The 16,583-nt window shown below is 39.8% G+C and overlaps 1 protein-coding gene across 10 annotated transcripts in view; it reads right to left on the reverse strand.

Moving 5' to 3' along the window:
* Positions 1-16,583, reverse strand: part of TENM2 (teneurin transmembrane protein 2) — a 644,816-nt gene that overhangs the window by 188,671 nt on the left and 439,562 nt on the right. For all 10 annotated transcript variants that reach the window (XM_038534811.1, XM_038534806.1, XM_038534815.1 and 7 more), the window contains one exon: positions 8,039-8,244. In XM_038534811.1, the coding sequence (XP_038390739.1) occupies positions 8,039-8,244 (206 nt within the window). The remainder of the gene's footprint in view (positions 1-8,038; positions 8,245-16,583) is intronic.

Raw genomic sequence — 16,583 nt, forward strand, 5'->3', positions numbered from 1 at the left:
CTGACTTAATGAAATTCCTATCTGGGGCAGGAGTTTTAGGTGTATTCCATCAGTGATGGTGTTTACATTATATTTTGTGCAGGATGCTCCTGGGAAAGAGCACCTACTAGAGAGGAGGAAAAAAAGGGTCTGACCGCTATGCCCTGTACATAGCAGCTTTGCAGCTCTGAACTCTGTCTCTGTTCTTTCGCATGAAAAACGGGACTACTTCTCATAGTACCTACCTCAGTGGGTTGTCATGAGGATAAAATAATTCACAGGAAACAGTCCCTGGCACATTGAGCTCCCAGCTAATGCTATTATTACCATAGCTAGGGTTAAATGGGGAGGGAGCTCTGAATGGAGAACATTTTTATAAGTGATCAGACGATTAATGAATACTTTTGTCTTGCGACAACTTTTGCTTCCTTACGAAACACTCTTTTTTTTTTCTTACGAAACACTCTTAACCTAAAATGGGCTTCAGTTAATATTTTAAAAGCCATTAATTTTTGTGAATATATTGGAATAAAGCTTTTCCTAATATCTCTGAACATAGACTTGAACTTCTGTAACTCTCATTTATTAGAAAGCTTATCGATCTATGAGCGGCTTTCTTTGAATGCACACTGATGTGTGTTTGCTCAGATAAAGTTGTGTAAGCAACTGTATTGGTGGATTCTGTTCCACCAGATGCCATGCAGAGCAGAAATATAAGTTTGTACCAGAATGTGAAATCAGGAGTGCAATTTCAAATGAACATGTACCATGTCCCATAAAGGCTATCTATATCTATATGTATCTATATCTCTCTCTCTATACGTGTGTGTATATATACGTGTGTGTATATATACGTGTGTGTGTATTTTAGTGAAGAGACTTTCAGAGCTAATTTTAAGTTTAGGGTGGGTGCAACCACTCTATTTCTGTATTTAAGGCAAGGGGTGTGAATAGTTGTTAGATATCTTAAGTGATTTAGCCTCGAAACAATTATTTCCTATTGCTCCTCTTTCAAGCTTGTGGATCAATTTAATTGAAGAGTAGTCAGAGCCTGTAAAGGAAATGATTAAAGAAAATACTGCTGTGATTTGCAACTACGTACATATATTCATTGTGATTTTTCTCAAAACAGTGCAAATGAAACACAGTATATAAATAAATTGAATCTTGAGAGTGATATAAGATTACTGTTAGCATATATATCTTCCTAATGCTTATTTTACTCAATATAGATTCAAGCTTGTCACAAATGCACTTTTCTTAAAGAGAGAGACATTACAAAATTTAAGAAAGGTATAAAGAATATGGTAACAAATATCCATATTTGAACCACTTAAAGAAGTAAATGTTAACATTTTGTCATGTTTATTTCCAATCTTTGTGTGTGTATGCTGGAGGTGAGAAGGGAGTTTGCTTTACTGTTAATATTTTATTATGGATAAAAGGAAGTACATTTTGAACCTAATTCTCAGTCCTGTTCTCCTAACCTACACCGAGAGGTGACCACCCTCATGAGTTTAGTCTCTATCCCTGGGTCTCTCTCTGTGTAGGGAGTTTTTTCTCTCTATACACATATAGTAAACATACAGATACCGAGGTTAACATTACAGTAAGTATGGATTTGAACTATATACTTTATGCTAATAAAATTGCTGTTTTTATCTATTTTATTTATGGGGTTCTACATAAGATCTCACTTGGAGATAAAAGTCTTTGCCTAGAAAATTTGCAAACTCTTGAATTACAGTGCCTCTGAGAGTCTGTTCAGTCTACATATGCAACGTGGTGCTGTCCCTTCTAATTCACCCCTCTCTTCCTTGTTTCTGTCTTTCTCCCTGAGTTCCATGTTCTTAAGCATTACCCTTCTTGAAAAATATCCACAGTGTCCTCCCGTGCACTTCCCTCAATACCAGCTCTCTTGTAAAACTCAAGCGTCCCTGGAGATTTCTCTTTAGCTCTGCTTGGTGGCTGCCCAGTAGGGCACCTACTCATTTAAGTAGCAGCTTGGTTCCTATTAGGATGTGCCAGATAATCCCAAGGGGTCTCCTGAGAAAGACCTTTCCAAAAGCACTTTTAGTACAATACAGAAGAAACCAAGTCTCCCTTGGTTTCACAAAATCTTTCTCCATAACTCAAATTCTTTGGGAAAGAAAAGGTCTGAAAAACAGGGCCTGTAAAAATATGCTTCCCTCCAAAATGCAGTTAAATCATTATGTGATGTGCTATGCAAGCTGCATGAAGTTCACAGCTCCACAGGGAAGGGTGAAGTCCAGGGAGATCCATCTGACTGGTCAGAGGGCACCGCGAGGGTGCAGAGATGGCAGCATGGTGAGAGAAGCAGGGTGCTCAGAGCACTCAGTGTCCCCATGTCCCAGGGACCTGGCCAGTCCCATCTCTGATTGAAGCCATGTGCCGTCTCCATACTTGGGTAAGAGAGAAGGGGACAAAGAAAAGTGAGAGTTCGTTTTCAGAAAAGGCTCTGAATTGGAAAGGGATAAACCCAAGGGGGCAAAAGCTAACATCACTAATTGCCATCTATAAATTTGCTTTAAAAAATGTCATTTAAGGGAATTCTGCTGATGAAGACAAATAGGAATGTGTGCTCAGCTCATTTTATCTTGGTCCACACATGCTCTATCTCCTGGATTCGCAAGTATTTCCTGTGATCCTGGAGGAATTGGTGGTCTTTTAAATAGTCCTCTATTGTTTAATGTGTCTAGTGGCTAGTTCTGCTTCCCATCCCACAGACATATCTCAGTGCAAAGCACTCGGGGTGAACAGCGACTGCTCCTATCTTAGTGCTGTGCAATCCCTAGCATCTCCCTCTAAGGACCCTGCTAGAGCTGCAAGCTCACCCTCTGCTTCCAAGTTGCCTCTGTAAGTCACTGAGCTCATGGCTCCATCAGTCTGAGTGATGAAATAGGCATTTTTAATATTTGCTAAACAGGACTGTGGAGAAGGTGAGTCTCAGCAGGGCTCCCAAGCGGTAAGTGCATCTTGTTGTCTCAGGTTAATCATGTACCTCATTTGCCGATTATTGACTTGTTCTCACAAAGGATTTTACTTGGCTTGACATATCAGTAGCAATCAGTGATGAACTGTCAAGCAAACTTGCTTGCCGCCTTAACCACCCAAGACCCTGACTTCACAACAACCTCTGAAATTTCCTTTGATGCCTAGCACTGTAGCCAGGTCAGATTATTATTACTGCTTCAACTCTGATTGGTTTCCTTTCTAGAACTGGGGCTGAGCAAATCTGACACAGTTTGTACGATTTCAAATACCTGGGAAGATGCACTAGGCTTCCTCACGCACCATCGCTGTAAGAATTTGAATCAGTCAGTTGAGAAAGGCTTGTATTGACTTTGTTTTGTTTTTGTCTAGGTCTTAAAAATTGCAATGCAGGGTGTCAAAATGCTGCATTTAAAAGACAATATAATAGCCACCTTTCAAATGGACAAATATTAAACAATGATAAACTCAGTTTATGTGAGTGTTCAGGCAAATAAAATGGGCAACACCACAGTACTGCTGGGAGGTAGGAGTGTAAGGAGTGTAACTGGTGCGGACTTGCAGAAGGACAGTATGGTAATTCATGGTAGGTCCTCAAGGGTTTACTTTCAGGAAAGAATTAAGGGTGTACACAAATGCTAGGCACAAGGACAGGTGTCCCAACATTTTGTTGTAAGTGAGTAGGGTTTTTCGTTGATTTATCTAGTATTTCATGTCTTAGGGTGAACATAAGATTATATTTCAGGGCACCTAGGTGGCTCAGTCTGTTAAGCATCTGCCTTTGGCTTAGATCATGATCCCAGGGCTCCTGGGTTGGAGCCCCACATGGGGCTCCCTTCTCAGCAGGGAGTCTGCTTCTCCCTCTCCCTCTGCCAGGCACTCCCCCTGCTTGTGCTCTTTCTCTCTGTCTCTCTGTCTGTCTGTCTGTCTCTCTCTCTCTGTGTGTCAAATAAATAAATAAAATCTTAAAAAAAAAGATTGTATTTCCTGCTCCACTGAGGTTAGGATAGGACTTCTTCGGTCTGTAAGACAAGGGCTTAAGAGATATGTGTCACTTCCAAGTAGAAGTATTCAGGGGATTGGTCCACAGTTCACCACCTTCTCCCTCCTTTGCTACAGGGAACTAGTATTTTCCTGGTAGTGGAAGTTCTATAGGTCTGTGTCCTTGAGTGATCCTGACATTGCACCAAGTCCTCTTTAATCCATGTGAACATGTGATGTGGGGTTTCCCAACTCCAGGAACACTGACAATCTGGGAGGGATAATTCTCTGTTGTGTAGGCTGTCCTGTGTGTGTTTAGCAGCATCCCTAGGCTTGACCCATTAGCTGCTAGTAGCAACTCTGTCCCAGTGTGACAACCAAAAATATCTCCAGACATTGCCAAATGCATCTGGGTTGGGGGCAAAAATCACCCCTGGCAAACAAAAAATAGCTTCTGTTATTTTAAGCCATTTAGATTCTTAGTGGGTTTTTTTTTTTCTCCTGCAACTGATAGATTTTATTATAGCAGAAACATATGTAAACATTTACCAAAAGGAGACTGCTTCAAATTATGGGTGTTTCTGCTTCATTTTGTTTCTGTTTTGAAATTTTTTCTACAATGAAAATATAGCTTGTTCTTTCCTAAGAAGGAAAAAAACACTAAAAAATTAATTTTACTTTAAAAAACCACAATTACATCATTGCTCATCTATATGCAGTATTTGCTAGGGCCTGCATGGAGTTTCTTAGTACCACAAGACAATTATATATGATATCTTTACATTGTACTTTAGTTTACAAAGAGTTTTCCCATTCTACCTTTGTTGTGGTGGTGTAATTACAACAGCATTGTGAGCCAGGTAACACAGGTAGACAGATAGAAACTAAGAGGTGAAGGGCTAGGTCTAAGGTCTCCTGGTTAATATGTAGCAGGGCCTCCATTCTGAGTTCTCCAATTCCAGGACATCCCCCCTATGCCACGTTGCCTCTCTATTATTGTAAAAAGCCACATTGAAAAAATCAACTGGGACTCACTCTGATTCTTGAGAAATTAAAGCGGGTAAGAAAGGATTCTCCTCTGTATTTAATATCCTTGGACAAGAATACTAAACCTTGTAGGCTCTTGGTCAAAGTATGATACTCAATAAAATTTAAGCATAGCTATTTCATGCAACACAGCCAACAGAATTTCATAGTCATCCCCCCTCCCTATCCCTTTCTCTTTCTCTCTCTCCAGCTCAAATGAGTCACCTTGGCTAGACTGCCAATCCCCATAGAACTTATGTTCCTTGATAGGATCTGCCAATAGAAATGAGAAATTCTATAAAGGGTTGAGATGTGAGTTAGTCACCTATCCCTGCAAGGAGCTAAGCGCCATCTCCTCAAGGAAATGTAGCTCATCAAATGGACATGAATGCATGTAATGACAGTGACTGAATGTGAGAATGTGCAGGGAGTCAGTTTTTTCTCTTTTTCTTTTTTTTTAAGAAGCACCCCTATATTGTACCTGTCTTGTGCATTTCTAAGCATCTGCACTGTGCCTCGCTTACTTGACCCTCTAACACACGCTAAACTCCCAAATTGGCAGCTGGACTGAAACCCTCACGGTACAGCAGCCCATGCCTATTCATTTCCCTTCCCTTGAACTGTGATGAGGCTGTCCCTGGAGTGGAGCTATTTTGAGAGGACGACCGCTAGAACAATCACTAGCCTGGCAGGAGATGGACAGTGTGGTGTAGCCACAAAAGAAGAAAAGACATTGTCATTGAGGGTTTGAGTCCTGAATGTCAGAACAGCAGGGAAACTGGGTAGAGTATGTTTCTGCCTGCTGTCCACTATCACTCAGTTACAGAGAGTTACCTACTTGACTTGCCATGATCATTTGCTTTTCCATGATACTAGTTGTTCAGAGCATGCAAGGGAAGGGGGATAACAGTGTCAGGGAAGAAGCATTTTCCTCCAGCTCCTTGCATCCAACTGGCTGAGGGGAAAGTTATTCTCAGCTATGCCCAGAGGCATGTTCGTATTTGCTCGAATAAGGCCAATAAGCAGTTTTTACTACTGCAAGTCCTTCATTGTACTGTAGTAGAATCAGTGGAGCCTGAAGGTCAAGGACGCCACCTCACAATCTGCATAACTTCCCAGAGCAGCACCCTGCTGCCTGGCCAGAAGTTACAGAAATGCCACAGGGACTCCTCTCGGCTGACTTTCTTTCTCTTGATGTGAATCTCTTTGACGAGCAGATGCAATTTTTGCATCAGGAGTTCTGCTTGGTCAGGGGCTATGTTAACTTGTCTCTGTATAATCAGTGCCTAAACCAATAAATATTTTTCTGGATGGATGGATGGAGATTTATTGATTGCTACTTTGCATATTGGTCCCTATAACATGGCCTGTGATTGGTAAAACATAACAAAACAAAATAAACAGAAGACAAACCAAAAAACTCCCACAGCCCTCCCCTAGTCCTTTATATTGATTCTTGGATACTTTCAGGTTGCAAAGATGGGATTGCAAGTAAGTTTCATTTTGAGAGCCAACACTGGTCTGTTGGTAGTGGCTGCCTTGAGGGTTTTGCAGGAGGTATTTGATTGCTGAGCTCACTGAGGAGAAAGTGCAGCCATCAATTAGCAATGTCTGCCATGAGCCGAAGACAAAGAAATGGTGGCCTCACTCCTGTGCATTTGCCAATGGGTTTAGAGCTTTTAATTCTTTCAATTCAATTTTCTAGATGAATACCTTTCCAGCACATTTTAAAGTCATCTTTGACTAGATATAATGGGTAGTTAAGGAAGTTTTTCTTTCACTGGGGTATTTTCCTAATGTACTTCTTTATGTACTTGCTGGATTTGAAAGCAAATGAGGCAGGAAAGCTCTACTTGGTTTTTTCTCAGGATATGCAATTCTTTTTGGAAAAGAAAACCACGCCAGGTGGGTATTAATTTATCCCCAGTGGTGTGTATATAATAAAATCTCTATCAGGTCAATTTAAAGGATGGATGAGAGGAAAAACAATGAAATCCAATCTAATCCAATCTCTTCATTCCTAACACTGGGGATAATCTCACTGTCATAGTGCCAAGGATGTCCCAAGGAACTCAGAAGAGGGAGGAATAGAAATTACGGTGAAATGGCTGAATTTTGGTTAATGTCACACAACTCTTTTTAGATACACTGGGATGTCTTCTACTGGCATTTTAACAAATTAATCCAATAACTAGAATATTTGAAATTAAAATGCCCAAGGATTAACCTCCAGGGCTAGCAAAACTGACTTCACCAGGTAGGAATGTTCTGTCTGTCTGTCTGTCTCTCTCTCTCTTTTTGAGATACCATTCATTTGACACAAATTATGCCATTTTATAATTCAGTAGTTTTTCATACATTTCCAATGTTGTACAATTGTCACCACTATCTAATTTCCGAGCACTTATATCACCCCTAAAAGAAACCCCATATCTACCAGTAGTCATTCCCAATTTCTTCTTCCCCAACCCTGACAATCAGTCATCTCCTTTCTGTCTCTCTGGGTTTGCCTATTCTGGACAGTAAATGGAATCATACAGTATGTGGCCTTTTGTATCTGGCTTCTTTCGCTTAGTACCATACTTTCAAGATTCAACCACGTTGTAGCATACAACAACACTCGATTCCTTTTTATAGTTGAATGATACTTCATTGCACAGGTCCCATTTTGTTTATTCATTCATCGGTTCATGAACATTTGGGTTGTTTCCACCTTTTGGCTCTTATGAATAATGTTGCTCTGAACATTCACGTATATGTTTTTATGAGAAATAACACTTTTAGTTCTCTGTGTGTATATACCTAGAAGAAGTGGAATTGCTGGGTCACACAGTGATTCTGTTTGACTTTCTAAAGAATTGTCAAACTCTTTTCCACAGTAGCTGCACTATTTTACATTCTCACCGGTAATATATCAATGTTCCAATTTCCCCACATCTCTGTCAACACTTGTTATTGTCCAGCTTTCAATGATAGCCATCCCAGTGGGTAGGGAGTGGTGATTTCTTTAAAGTCATAGTTATATCGAGCATAGTCATACCTGGGCATGAGATGGTGGAAGTCCCCTTCTTATGTAAACACCAAAGAGAGCATCTTTCCCAAGGGAGATGTTGAACTTTAAGAACTGGGGTTGACTGATGTGAATCTGTGATCTCCAAAACACGCCTGGGGGGACTTCTTGGGTTACCCGTCGACCAACTTCTGCTTCACCACTGTCTATGCTGCTGTTTTTCAATGACCAGGGCACTGGAAAACAGGAAGTGACATTAAGTTAGTGACATTTGTACACAGTTGTTGATTCTACGTTTCTGTTTATTTGCATGCCAGGAGTTAAAAAAAAATGAAGATTAGACTCATGGCAAGTTCATCTTTAAGTACAAACTCATAATCTAAGGCATGTGAAATACTGGCACAATGCTTTCTAAACTTCTGTGATTGCTCGTTACTGATCAAATACAGTAAGAGCTGGAGTCTAGCAAGTACACGTAAAGCTTCCAACAACCTCGGATATGGCTGGGGTGTAAAATGATCGGCAAGGGAGAGGGGAGTGATATTAATTTGGCACCAAATTTAATTCGTGTAGCCTTTAATTATTCTTTCCAGCCAGAAACAAGTCCAATATACTGACATTTTCATAAATTAAAAAAAAGGAAGCAACAGTGAACAAAAATTGGCCCAAAGTAAATAACAACAGAAAATAAGGACTTGATCTCAGACTGACCTACTATTGGGGGTGACTCCTTCCTTGAGTTAGCAGGAGGGGTCTAAGTATCATGTGGAAATCACACTTCACTCATGAAGACATCAATGCGCTTGAAATTACTTATATAGAAAATATTAGTTGCCCACATTCAGCTTCCTTCAGAACTTTAATAAAAGGAGTTGCAGAAATACCTATTTTAAAAGGGGATTTCTTAATAACACTGAAGTAGCTAGTACCTTCTACACTCTTGAGGGTGGTTTTATTTGCAAACACAGAATTAAGGAAGAGCTAGGAATTACTAGTAGCTGCCCAAAGAAAGCAAATTAATCTCTAGGAGCCTTGTTTTCCTGATCCTTAAATGGAAATAAGACCTAGGTAGAGCCTAACTTTATAATGGTCATTTGTGATTTGTTCAAATGGAACTTCTGAAAGAATTTCTGGGGGTCTCTTCACTTTTTGATTGATCACTTTGATGGCCTGTGGATTGGAAAAGTTCATTAGTTTGATGGGCAAAGGATGGGAATTAAGCTCCCTTCTGCATTCTGTAACAGATGGGCTTTTCTGAAAATATTTATCTATATTTGGCTGCAATTCAGTGCAAAAGGTTTGGATGGTCAGGAGAGGTCTTGGGATTGCTGAAGGCTGGCGTGAAGGGTTAGTGAAGCTGTCTGACTTAGTGGACCTGGTGTGTTACTATCTAGCCCTGCATCAAGACAAGACTCGTAAATGACCTTGGTGCCGCTTTCTCCATCTGTAAAATGGAGAGGTGAAATTTTTTAGATCTCTGAAGGTTTTCCATATCTAAATTATAAAAGAAAACCACAAAATGACTTGAGGGTATGAAGTTATTTTTTTTCTCCGTGTTTTTTTTTTTTTTTAAAATGAGAGAAGGAATGATTCATTTTATTTAGCTCAATCGCAGATCAAATGAAAAGTCAACAAGGGCTTAAAACAAAGCAGGAGAAACAATGATTTGGACTTTAAAAAAGAAACTCTTGATCTCTACAATAACAAGACCAGGAACAGGCTTCTAAGGAGAAGTTTGGAAGTTCTTACCACATAATATCATTAAGAAAGAAAGAAAATACTAGTAAGTCCTTTATATGGGACTTGATGGTTTATTTATCAAATGTATTATGTGGATAATGCACATGGAATACTTCCCTGTAGGGGGGGAATACTACACAGTATGGAAGAGCAGAGATTCTGGGCAGAGACTGCCCTGGTTCAAATCCTGGCTTTGGCACTTGCTCTCTGTGTCTTAGTTCCCACATCTATATAGTTGGGGCTCTATTATTTACTTCACAGGGTTGTTACGAGGATTTAATGAGTTAATCCAGGCAAAGCCCTTAATACAATTGTAGGCACAACAAAAATCCTAAATAAAAATTAGCTATCATTGTTATTATTATTATCTGTAAGGCTCTCAGCCTAAACAGTGTTGTTTATTTTGCTGAAATAATGATATGTCCAGGGGAAAACACTTGTTATTATCCATTAATCAGAAGCTCTAATTATTATAATTTGGAAACTAATTTGTATTTAAAAATGCTGCTGTTGGCAGACTTTCTCTTCCCCCCACCTTAAGAACTTTTGTGGGGAAAGGGATATAATATAAAGGGCCCAGTAAGGAAAGGGTGTAATAAAAAAGACCCTTGGGGAAGAATAGTTTAGGATCCAAAAGTAACTCCAGCAATCATAGTGTGGCAACAGGTTAAAGAAATTCATTTAAAATAAAAAAGAATTTTAAAGAAATTATTCATCTTTAAACTTAATAAGATGGGCTTTCCTTCATGTCTGTTGGGCTTTCAGGGGTTGCTGGGTTAATGACAGGATATGAAATAGCAGCAGGAAATCAGCACCCACGAGCCCGCTAATCTACTGTTGAAACCTAAACGGATTTTGATAATGTCAAGCCAAATGAGGATGCTCTGGAGAGATTCAGACAAGGAGCCTCAGGGGTTTGGTTTGTACAGTAGTGGGATCCCTGTTCTTTTACTAGACCCAACTTCAGGACACTGCCTTTAGTAAATGAGTTGCTACTACCAGTGAGTACAGGCTGCCTTTTCAGTATTCACACTTTCTAGGGTTTCATATGCTCCTTTTTCACGTTCCATCCACTAAAGGAGGTAGTACCTGTGGGTGATGAGTACAGGTTTTGCAGCCAGACAGGGCTGGGTTTAAATTCTGTCTCTGGTTCTTCTTTGCTGTGTGACCTCTAGCAATTTGCTTAGCCTCTCTGGGCCTCCTTTTTTTTTTTTTTTTTAAAATATAAAACAGAAATGATAACAGTGTCTCATAGGGGGGAGCAACAAATGGAACTACACAAAACAGGGCTTGTACACGGCCTAGCACATAATAATAGCAAAATAAATGCTGGTTAGTTCCATTTAATTAAATTTAAAAAATGAAAAACTATAAGGAAAAGCACCTGGCTTTCTTTTTAGAGGAAATAATTTTCTAAAAGAAAAAAGAACATTTTATAGATATGTGATATGTATATATGTATACATGCATATGTGTATATATATATGTTTATGTATTTATGTACCCATCATTCTAGAGAGAGTGTTGAACTTTTCTGAAATACACTTAACTATGGGAACAAGTGTAAAATTGGTAGTCAGGATCTGTTCCCATTACTGATTTTTGGTGGGACTTTTCCAGAAGCTGGTACAGCCACTTTATCAATTAGCTTACTTTATCGATACACCTGCCAAGTAGCCCTGAAATTAAGGATCAGGTCAGTTGCACCTTCACAATGATGTGCTCTTTTTCTTTTCACCCCACCTTCACTCCTACCACCAGACAAATAGGCTCCTTCTCTCATTGTTCACACCATCTACACTTAAGTGTCCTATAGGGTCCGACACCTGTTGTTTGGTCCTATGATTGATTTTGCTTGCCTTCCTAAGTCTCTTGTACTAGACACTGTACTCCCTGAGGTCAGGCAAAACTGAAAATGCATCTTTGGGTTCTCTGTGTTTTGTACCTGGCAAACTGTGAGTGATTTATAAATGCTTGTTCAACTGAATCAAGCTTTACCTGCCTATCTCATGGGGTGTTTTAACATAAACCCTGTGACTACTAGGTAAAATGGGAGCCTTGAGGAAGATTTACTTTGAAAAGTTGCATGTAATGGGCTTTTTTTTTTTCCTAAATGAAATCGAAAGCTCAAAAGCTTTATGGGGAAATTTACTATTTAAAGGAAACTTCCTTGTGGATCATTTTCAAAAATCATGCGTCAACTCTTAATTTATCTTTTGTGTAAAATCTTATAAATAAATGAGCATACCAGGAGAGCTGGCATATAGTGGAAAGGTCCTTAGACTAACAACCAAAAGCCACGGGTCCTAATACTGGTACTTAGCAACCGTGGACCTTTTGTGGAAAGGAATAGGGGTGTAAATGAACTCTGGTTGAACTCTCTTCTTTGCTACTAAGCAGCTGGCTAGTTTGAGGCCAATCTAGCCCCCACATCTCAGGGTCCTTATCTACATGAGAGCGGTTTGAACCCACAGACATCTTCAGGGGAATTCTATTGGAGTCTACTGTGTTCTACAAAGTCGGGGGGTTGGGGTACATGTTACAAAGGGTGTAAGGGTGTGTGTGTGTGTGTGTGTGTGTGTGTGTGTGTGTATGTTGTCCGTGGGAGGGAAGAGGGACTAATAGAAAGTGAAGGAGATTTCACTTTTAATAAATTCATTTAATGTAAGTTACCATTACTGTTAAAAGCTAGTGACTACTTTCAAATGAAATTCTCCAGATATGCAACTGAATTATGCTTTTACAGAGTGAAATTTTCACTACTGCTCACAAATCACAAATATTTACTTTTATATATAAAATCTTCATTTTGAAATAATTTCAGATTTACAGAAAAATTAAAACATACAGTACAAGGAAGTCCTGCATAGAATTCACCCAGATTCCATAAATTTAATACACATTTGTTCTATTATTCTATTTTTTTCTGAAATATTGAGACTAAGCTACCTCCCAATATTTCTATGTGTTTTTCCTAAAAACAAGATTAACTTTTTTTCAGAACTACCATACAGTTCTCAAAAACAGAAAATTAACATTGATACAATGCTATTTGTAATTTATAGATCTGATTCAGATTTGCCAACTGTTACACTGACATTCTTTATGGCCAAGGGAAAAAAGCTTTTTCTATATACTTACAAAACCTCTTTCAAATGGGTGTGCAGAACTTCTGTAATTTTAAAAACAACCAAAAAGAAAAAAAAAAGTGATGTAAAGACTGCCTCAAGAGAGATAAAAAGGAAAGGTGGCTTTTGTAAACTGTTGGGGCCAATGTGGGGAACTTTCTCTGTGACTCTCCCAGGAGAGTCATATAGCTGGTGCCCAGGAGCAAAGATCTGTGCTGCTCTCACAGGTCAAAGAGGACAGCAGTCTGAGCCAGGCTCCCAGTCCCACAAAGAAGGATCTGAACCTGAGCTCCCCTTGGCCCTGCTAACCATTCTAGGACCACAAACATGGGCTAATTCTTAACAGGGTGTCATTGAGAGACAGGCAACAAGGCAACAAAGTAATTAAAGTTTCCATCTTCATCACCCTCCCTGAGCAGGTATACCCTTATTGAGAAGATTTGAAACCTCAGGAGGCATGTTGCACAGTGGAACTATCCACCCTGGCTTTGAATCCCAGCTTTGACAACTCCTAGCTGTGTGCCTTTGGGCTAACCACTCCCCCTTTCCGGGTTTGTCCACTCATCTGTATAACAGGGTTGTTTGAGGATTAACCAGGATAACATATGCAGCACCCAATTTGTGGTATTTCTGCATCTTTCTACCCACATGTTGTGCTACCTAAACACAGCTGTAATTATTTATTGCAGATTTGGAGTATACATTTGTGATGGTCTAATTAAAATACAGGCTGCCTATATAGGCACAGTGAACTAGTGTAGGCAAAATGAACTAAGAAAGGGCCAAGGGGTGGGGTAGGATTCAGTGAAATAGGAAGTCCCTTTCCAGAGTAGCAGAAATCAGTACTCAGTGAGTGATTGATATGTCTACAGACAAGGAAAGGACCTGTCACATGAATGAAGCTGCTAAGGACTGGAAAAACAAAGTCACAAGTTCATGTGCTCCAAATTGCAGGTGTTGATGTAGACTCTAGCTGCTTCTCAGGTGGACAACTCTGTGGAGCCCGCATAGCAAAAAGCTGGCAGATTTTCTTTAATAATAACTAATGAATATCTCAAGCAATGTGGTGTAGGTCATTTATTCATACTTCACTTCATGCAACAAATATCTGTCAAGCATCTACTATAGCACTAGGTAATTTCTGGTCAATATTAAAAGTGGGAATGTATGTCATACTCCCATTATCCCTTATCCAGACAGCAGGGCAAGGTGCCATGGACCCGGTGTGGGCTTGAATTGGTGGCATCAGGAGAAGATTTAAATAGCCATTCCACAATCATTCACTGAAAGTCTGGGCACCATCCTTAGGTTCTGGGTAGTGACTGAGCTCTGTGTCCTGGCCAGCAGAACCAAGTCCCGCCTGCATCTCCCTGAACTTCAGCTTCCTCGTCAAACTTTGCTCTCTGCCTATGAGGTCCGGGACGAAAAGTAGAGATGGTGATCATTTTGCCCTAAGAAGCAGATGCTTCATGATGGTTCTGGCTGGTTCATCTCCGGCTTAAAGATGAGATTTCTGGAATTTTTGAGGCAACACTCTAGTGATCAATATTATAGGATAGTCCACCTCTATAACTCCACGGAAGATTGCTCATGTAAATGTGAAGCTATTGCCTATTTCAGAAACATGTACCTAAAATTCCAACCAGTTAAATAAGACTGATGTCAAGCAAAACGACAGCCTTCCATAGCCACATTAGGAGCTAATCATTTCGGAAAATGTTGCCATAATTCATTTTTGGAAACAGCAAGACTATTCCCCAAACAAGTGATAACGGGAATGGACTCATAGTCAAACCAGGGAAATGAAGCCACATATTAATACTTCCTAAACTTAACTGAACTCCAGAGGCACCTCAGCATAAATCTGCCTTGCAGATTATTCTGCCTCACATAGTTTTATCTATTGCAAATAAAGTTGAATTCAGAATATTGCTTCAGTCATTACACCTCGTTTCCATTTATTTGGGAATCAGGACAACCATCTGAGGGTTCTGTTTAACCAAGAGATAGGCAAAAAAGATTCTCCTAAGGACATTAGATTCGCTGCCTTACACTAGAGCTCATCTGAGTCATCGGCAGCCCATCAGCCTTCACCCTGCTGCTGGCTGGCTATTCTTCAGGAATAGATTTCTATCCTGAGCATTCACTGCTCCCATGATGTATTCACAACATCACACAGGAATAATGATTTTTATAAAATCTTTCAGCTCTTAGGACTACATGTGGCCTTTACATCTTTTGAAACCTCAATTTGTCACCTTAGATAAAAATGGCCAACTCTTTGCCACTACGGGTGTTAACAGACATTTATATATCTGACCATTCAGGTGAACATGATTCTGCATTAATAAGTAGTTTAGTTTATTAGTGTTATTTATAGCAGCTACAAATTACTGAGTGGTTACTGCTGGCCATGTAATCTCTTGATACCTTTATGATTTTTCCGGTTTTCAGATTAGAGGACCATGAAAATACAGTGACTTGCCTAAGGTCATATAGCATTTATGTGGTGGAGCTGGATCAAGAGCCTTGTCCGATTGCTTCCAGAACCCAAGTATCTAATCACTATACTGACTACTTCTCAGATACTGGGCTAAGTACAAGACATACAAAGAGGCATGTATCCAAGCAGATTAGAGACCACCTCTGGGTGTACAAGTCAACTCTGAAAGAGAAATGTGCCAACAGAAGTGAGGACAAATGTACTAAGAAGGGAAATTGATGATCTTGATATTAATACCCATGTCAAGCAAGCCACAAGGATGTCACGTAGAACAGAAACTATACAACTTAGAATGGGGTGGCAGGTAGTAATCAGAAGCTAAAATCATCAATATGAAGTGCTTAAGCAATACTCCTCTGTAACAAAGGGAGAGTAAGATGGCCTCCAAAATGAGTGGAATTGTCGCATTGGTACGTAAGCTATTGGTATATTTGCCAGTAAACGTGTAGTATTGTAATGGTTGGCTCAAACATAACCACCCCTCGCCCTTCTGGGAACTTCACTGACTTTGAAAAAGCCCCATGTAGGGAAGTGATCATTTTGAAACCCTGGGCTGTGTTCATTGAGAGGCTGACAAGAGCCAGAGGAAGAATTACCAACCTCCCTGCTAATCTGGCTCCTAGTACCATGCATTAAGCCAACTAGTAAAAATCATTATGAAGTTTTTGCTGAAAGGGCAAGTGTAGAAAAACATGTTTCTAAACAGAATAACAGTCTTTGCCATTTTTTTCCAACTTGCATACCATCTGGAAATTCTGATTTTTTTTTCAAAGGGTAGGAAAGAAATGTGCTCCAGGCACAAATAAATGTTTACAGCTGAGTTATAAACCGAGAATGGTGGGGCTTAAAACAGACAGGCTGGCAGTGATGGAACACAAGCGGCAGTGAGACAAATAATGCTATGGGGAATGGGCCAGCTTGTTTTGCACATTGGCCCTTTTGAATGGGAAGTCTTGCTTCCCACTGACCTCATCAAGCAAATGTTTGGAAGAAGTCTTTACATCTGGGTTTGTTCTAATTCTTAGAAGGTGAAGGGAAAAGATGAAGCAGAACGATCATCTATCTTGGCAGCCTTCACCTTTGGAAAATACAACACCTCATAAGAAGTGGCAGCCCGTGGATGCCCATTAAATGGAGCAACTGAGATGTCATAATGATGTCAGCGACAACTAATATTCACAAATCTCTTATTAAGTGCCCAATA

This window comes from Canis lupus, chromosome 4, assembly GCF_011100685.1.
Source record: "Canis lupus familiaris isolate Mischka breed German Shepherd chromosome 4, alternate assembly UU_Cfam_GSD_1.0, whole genome shotgun sequence".
In the NCBI taxonomy this organism is placed as follows: domain Eukaryota; kingdom Metazoa; phylum Chordata; class Mammalia; order Carnivora; family Canidae; genus Canis; species Canis lupus.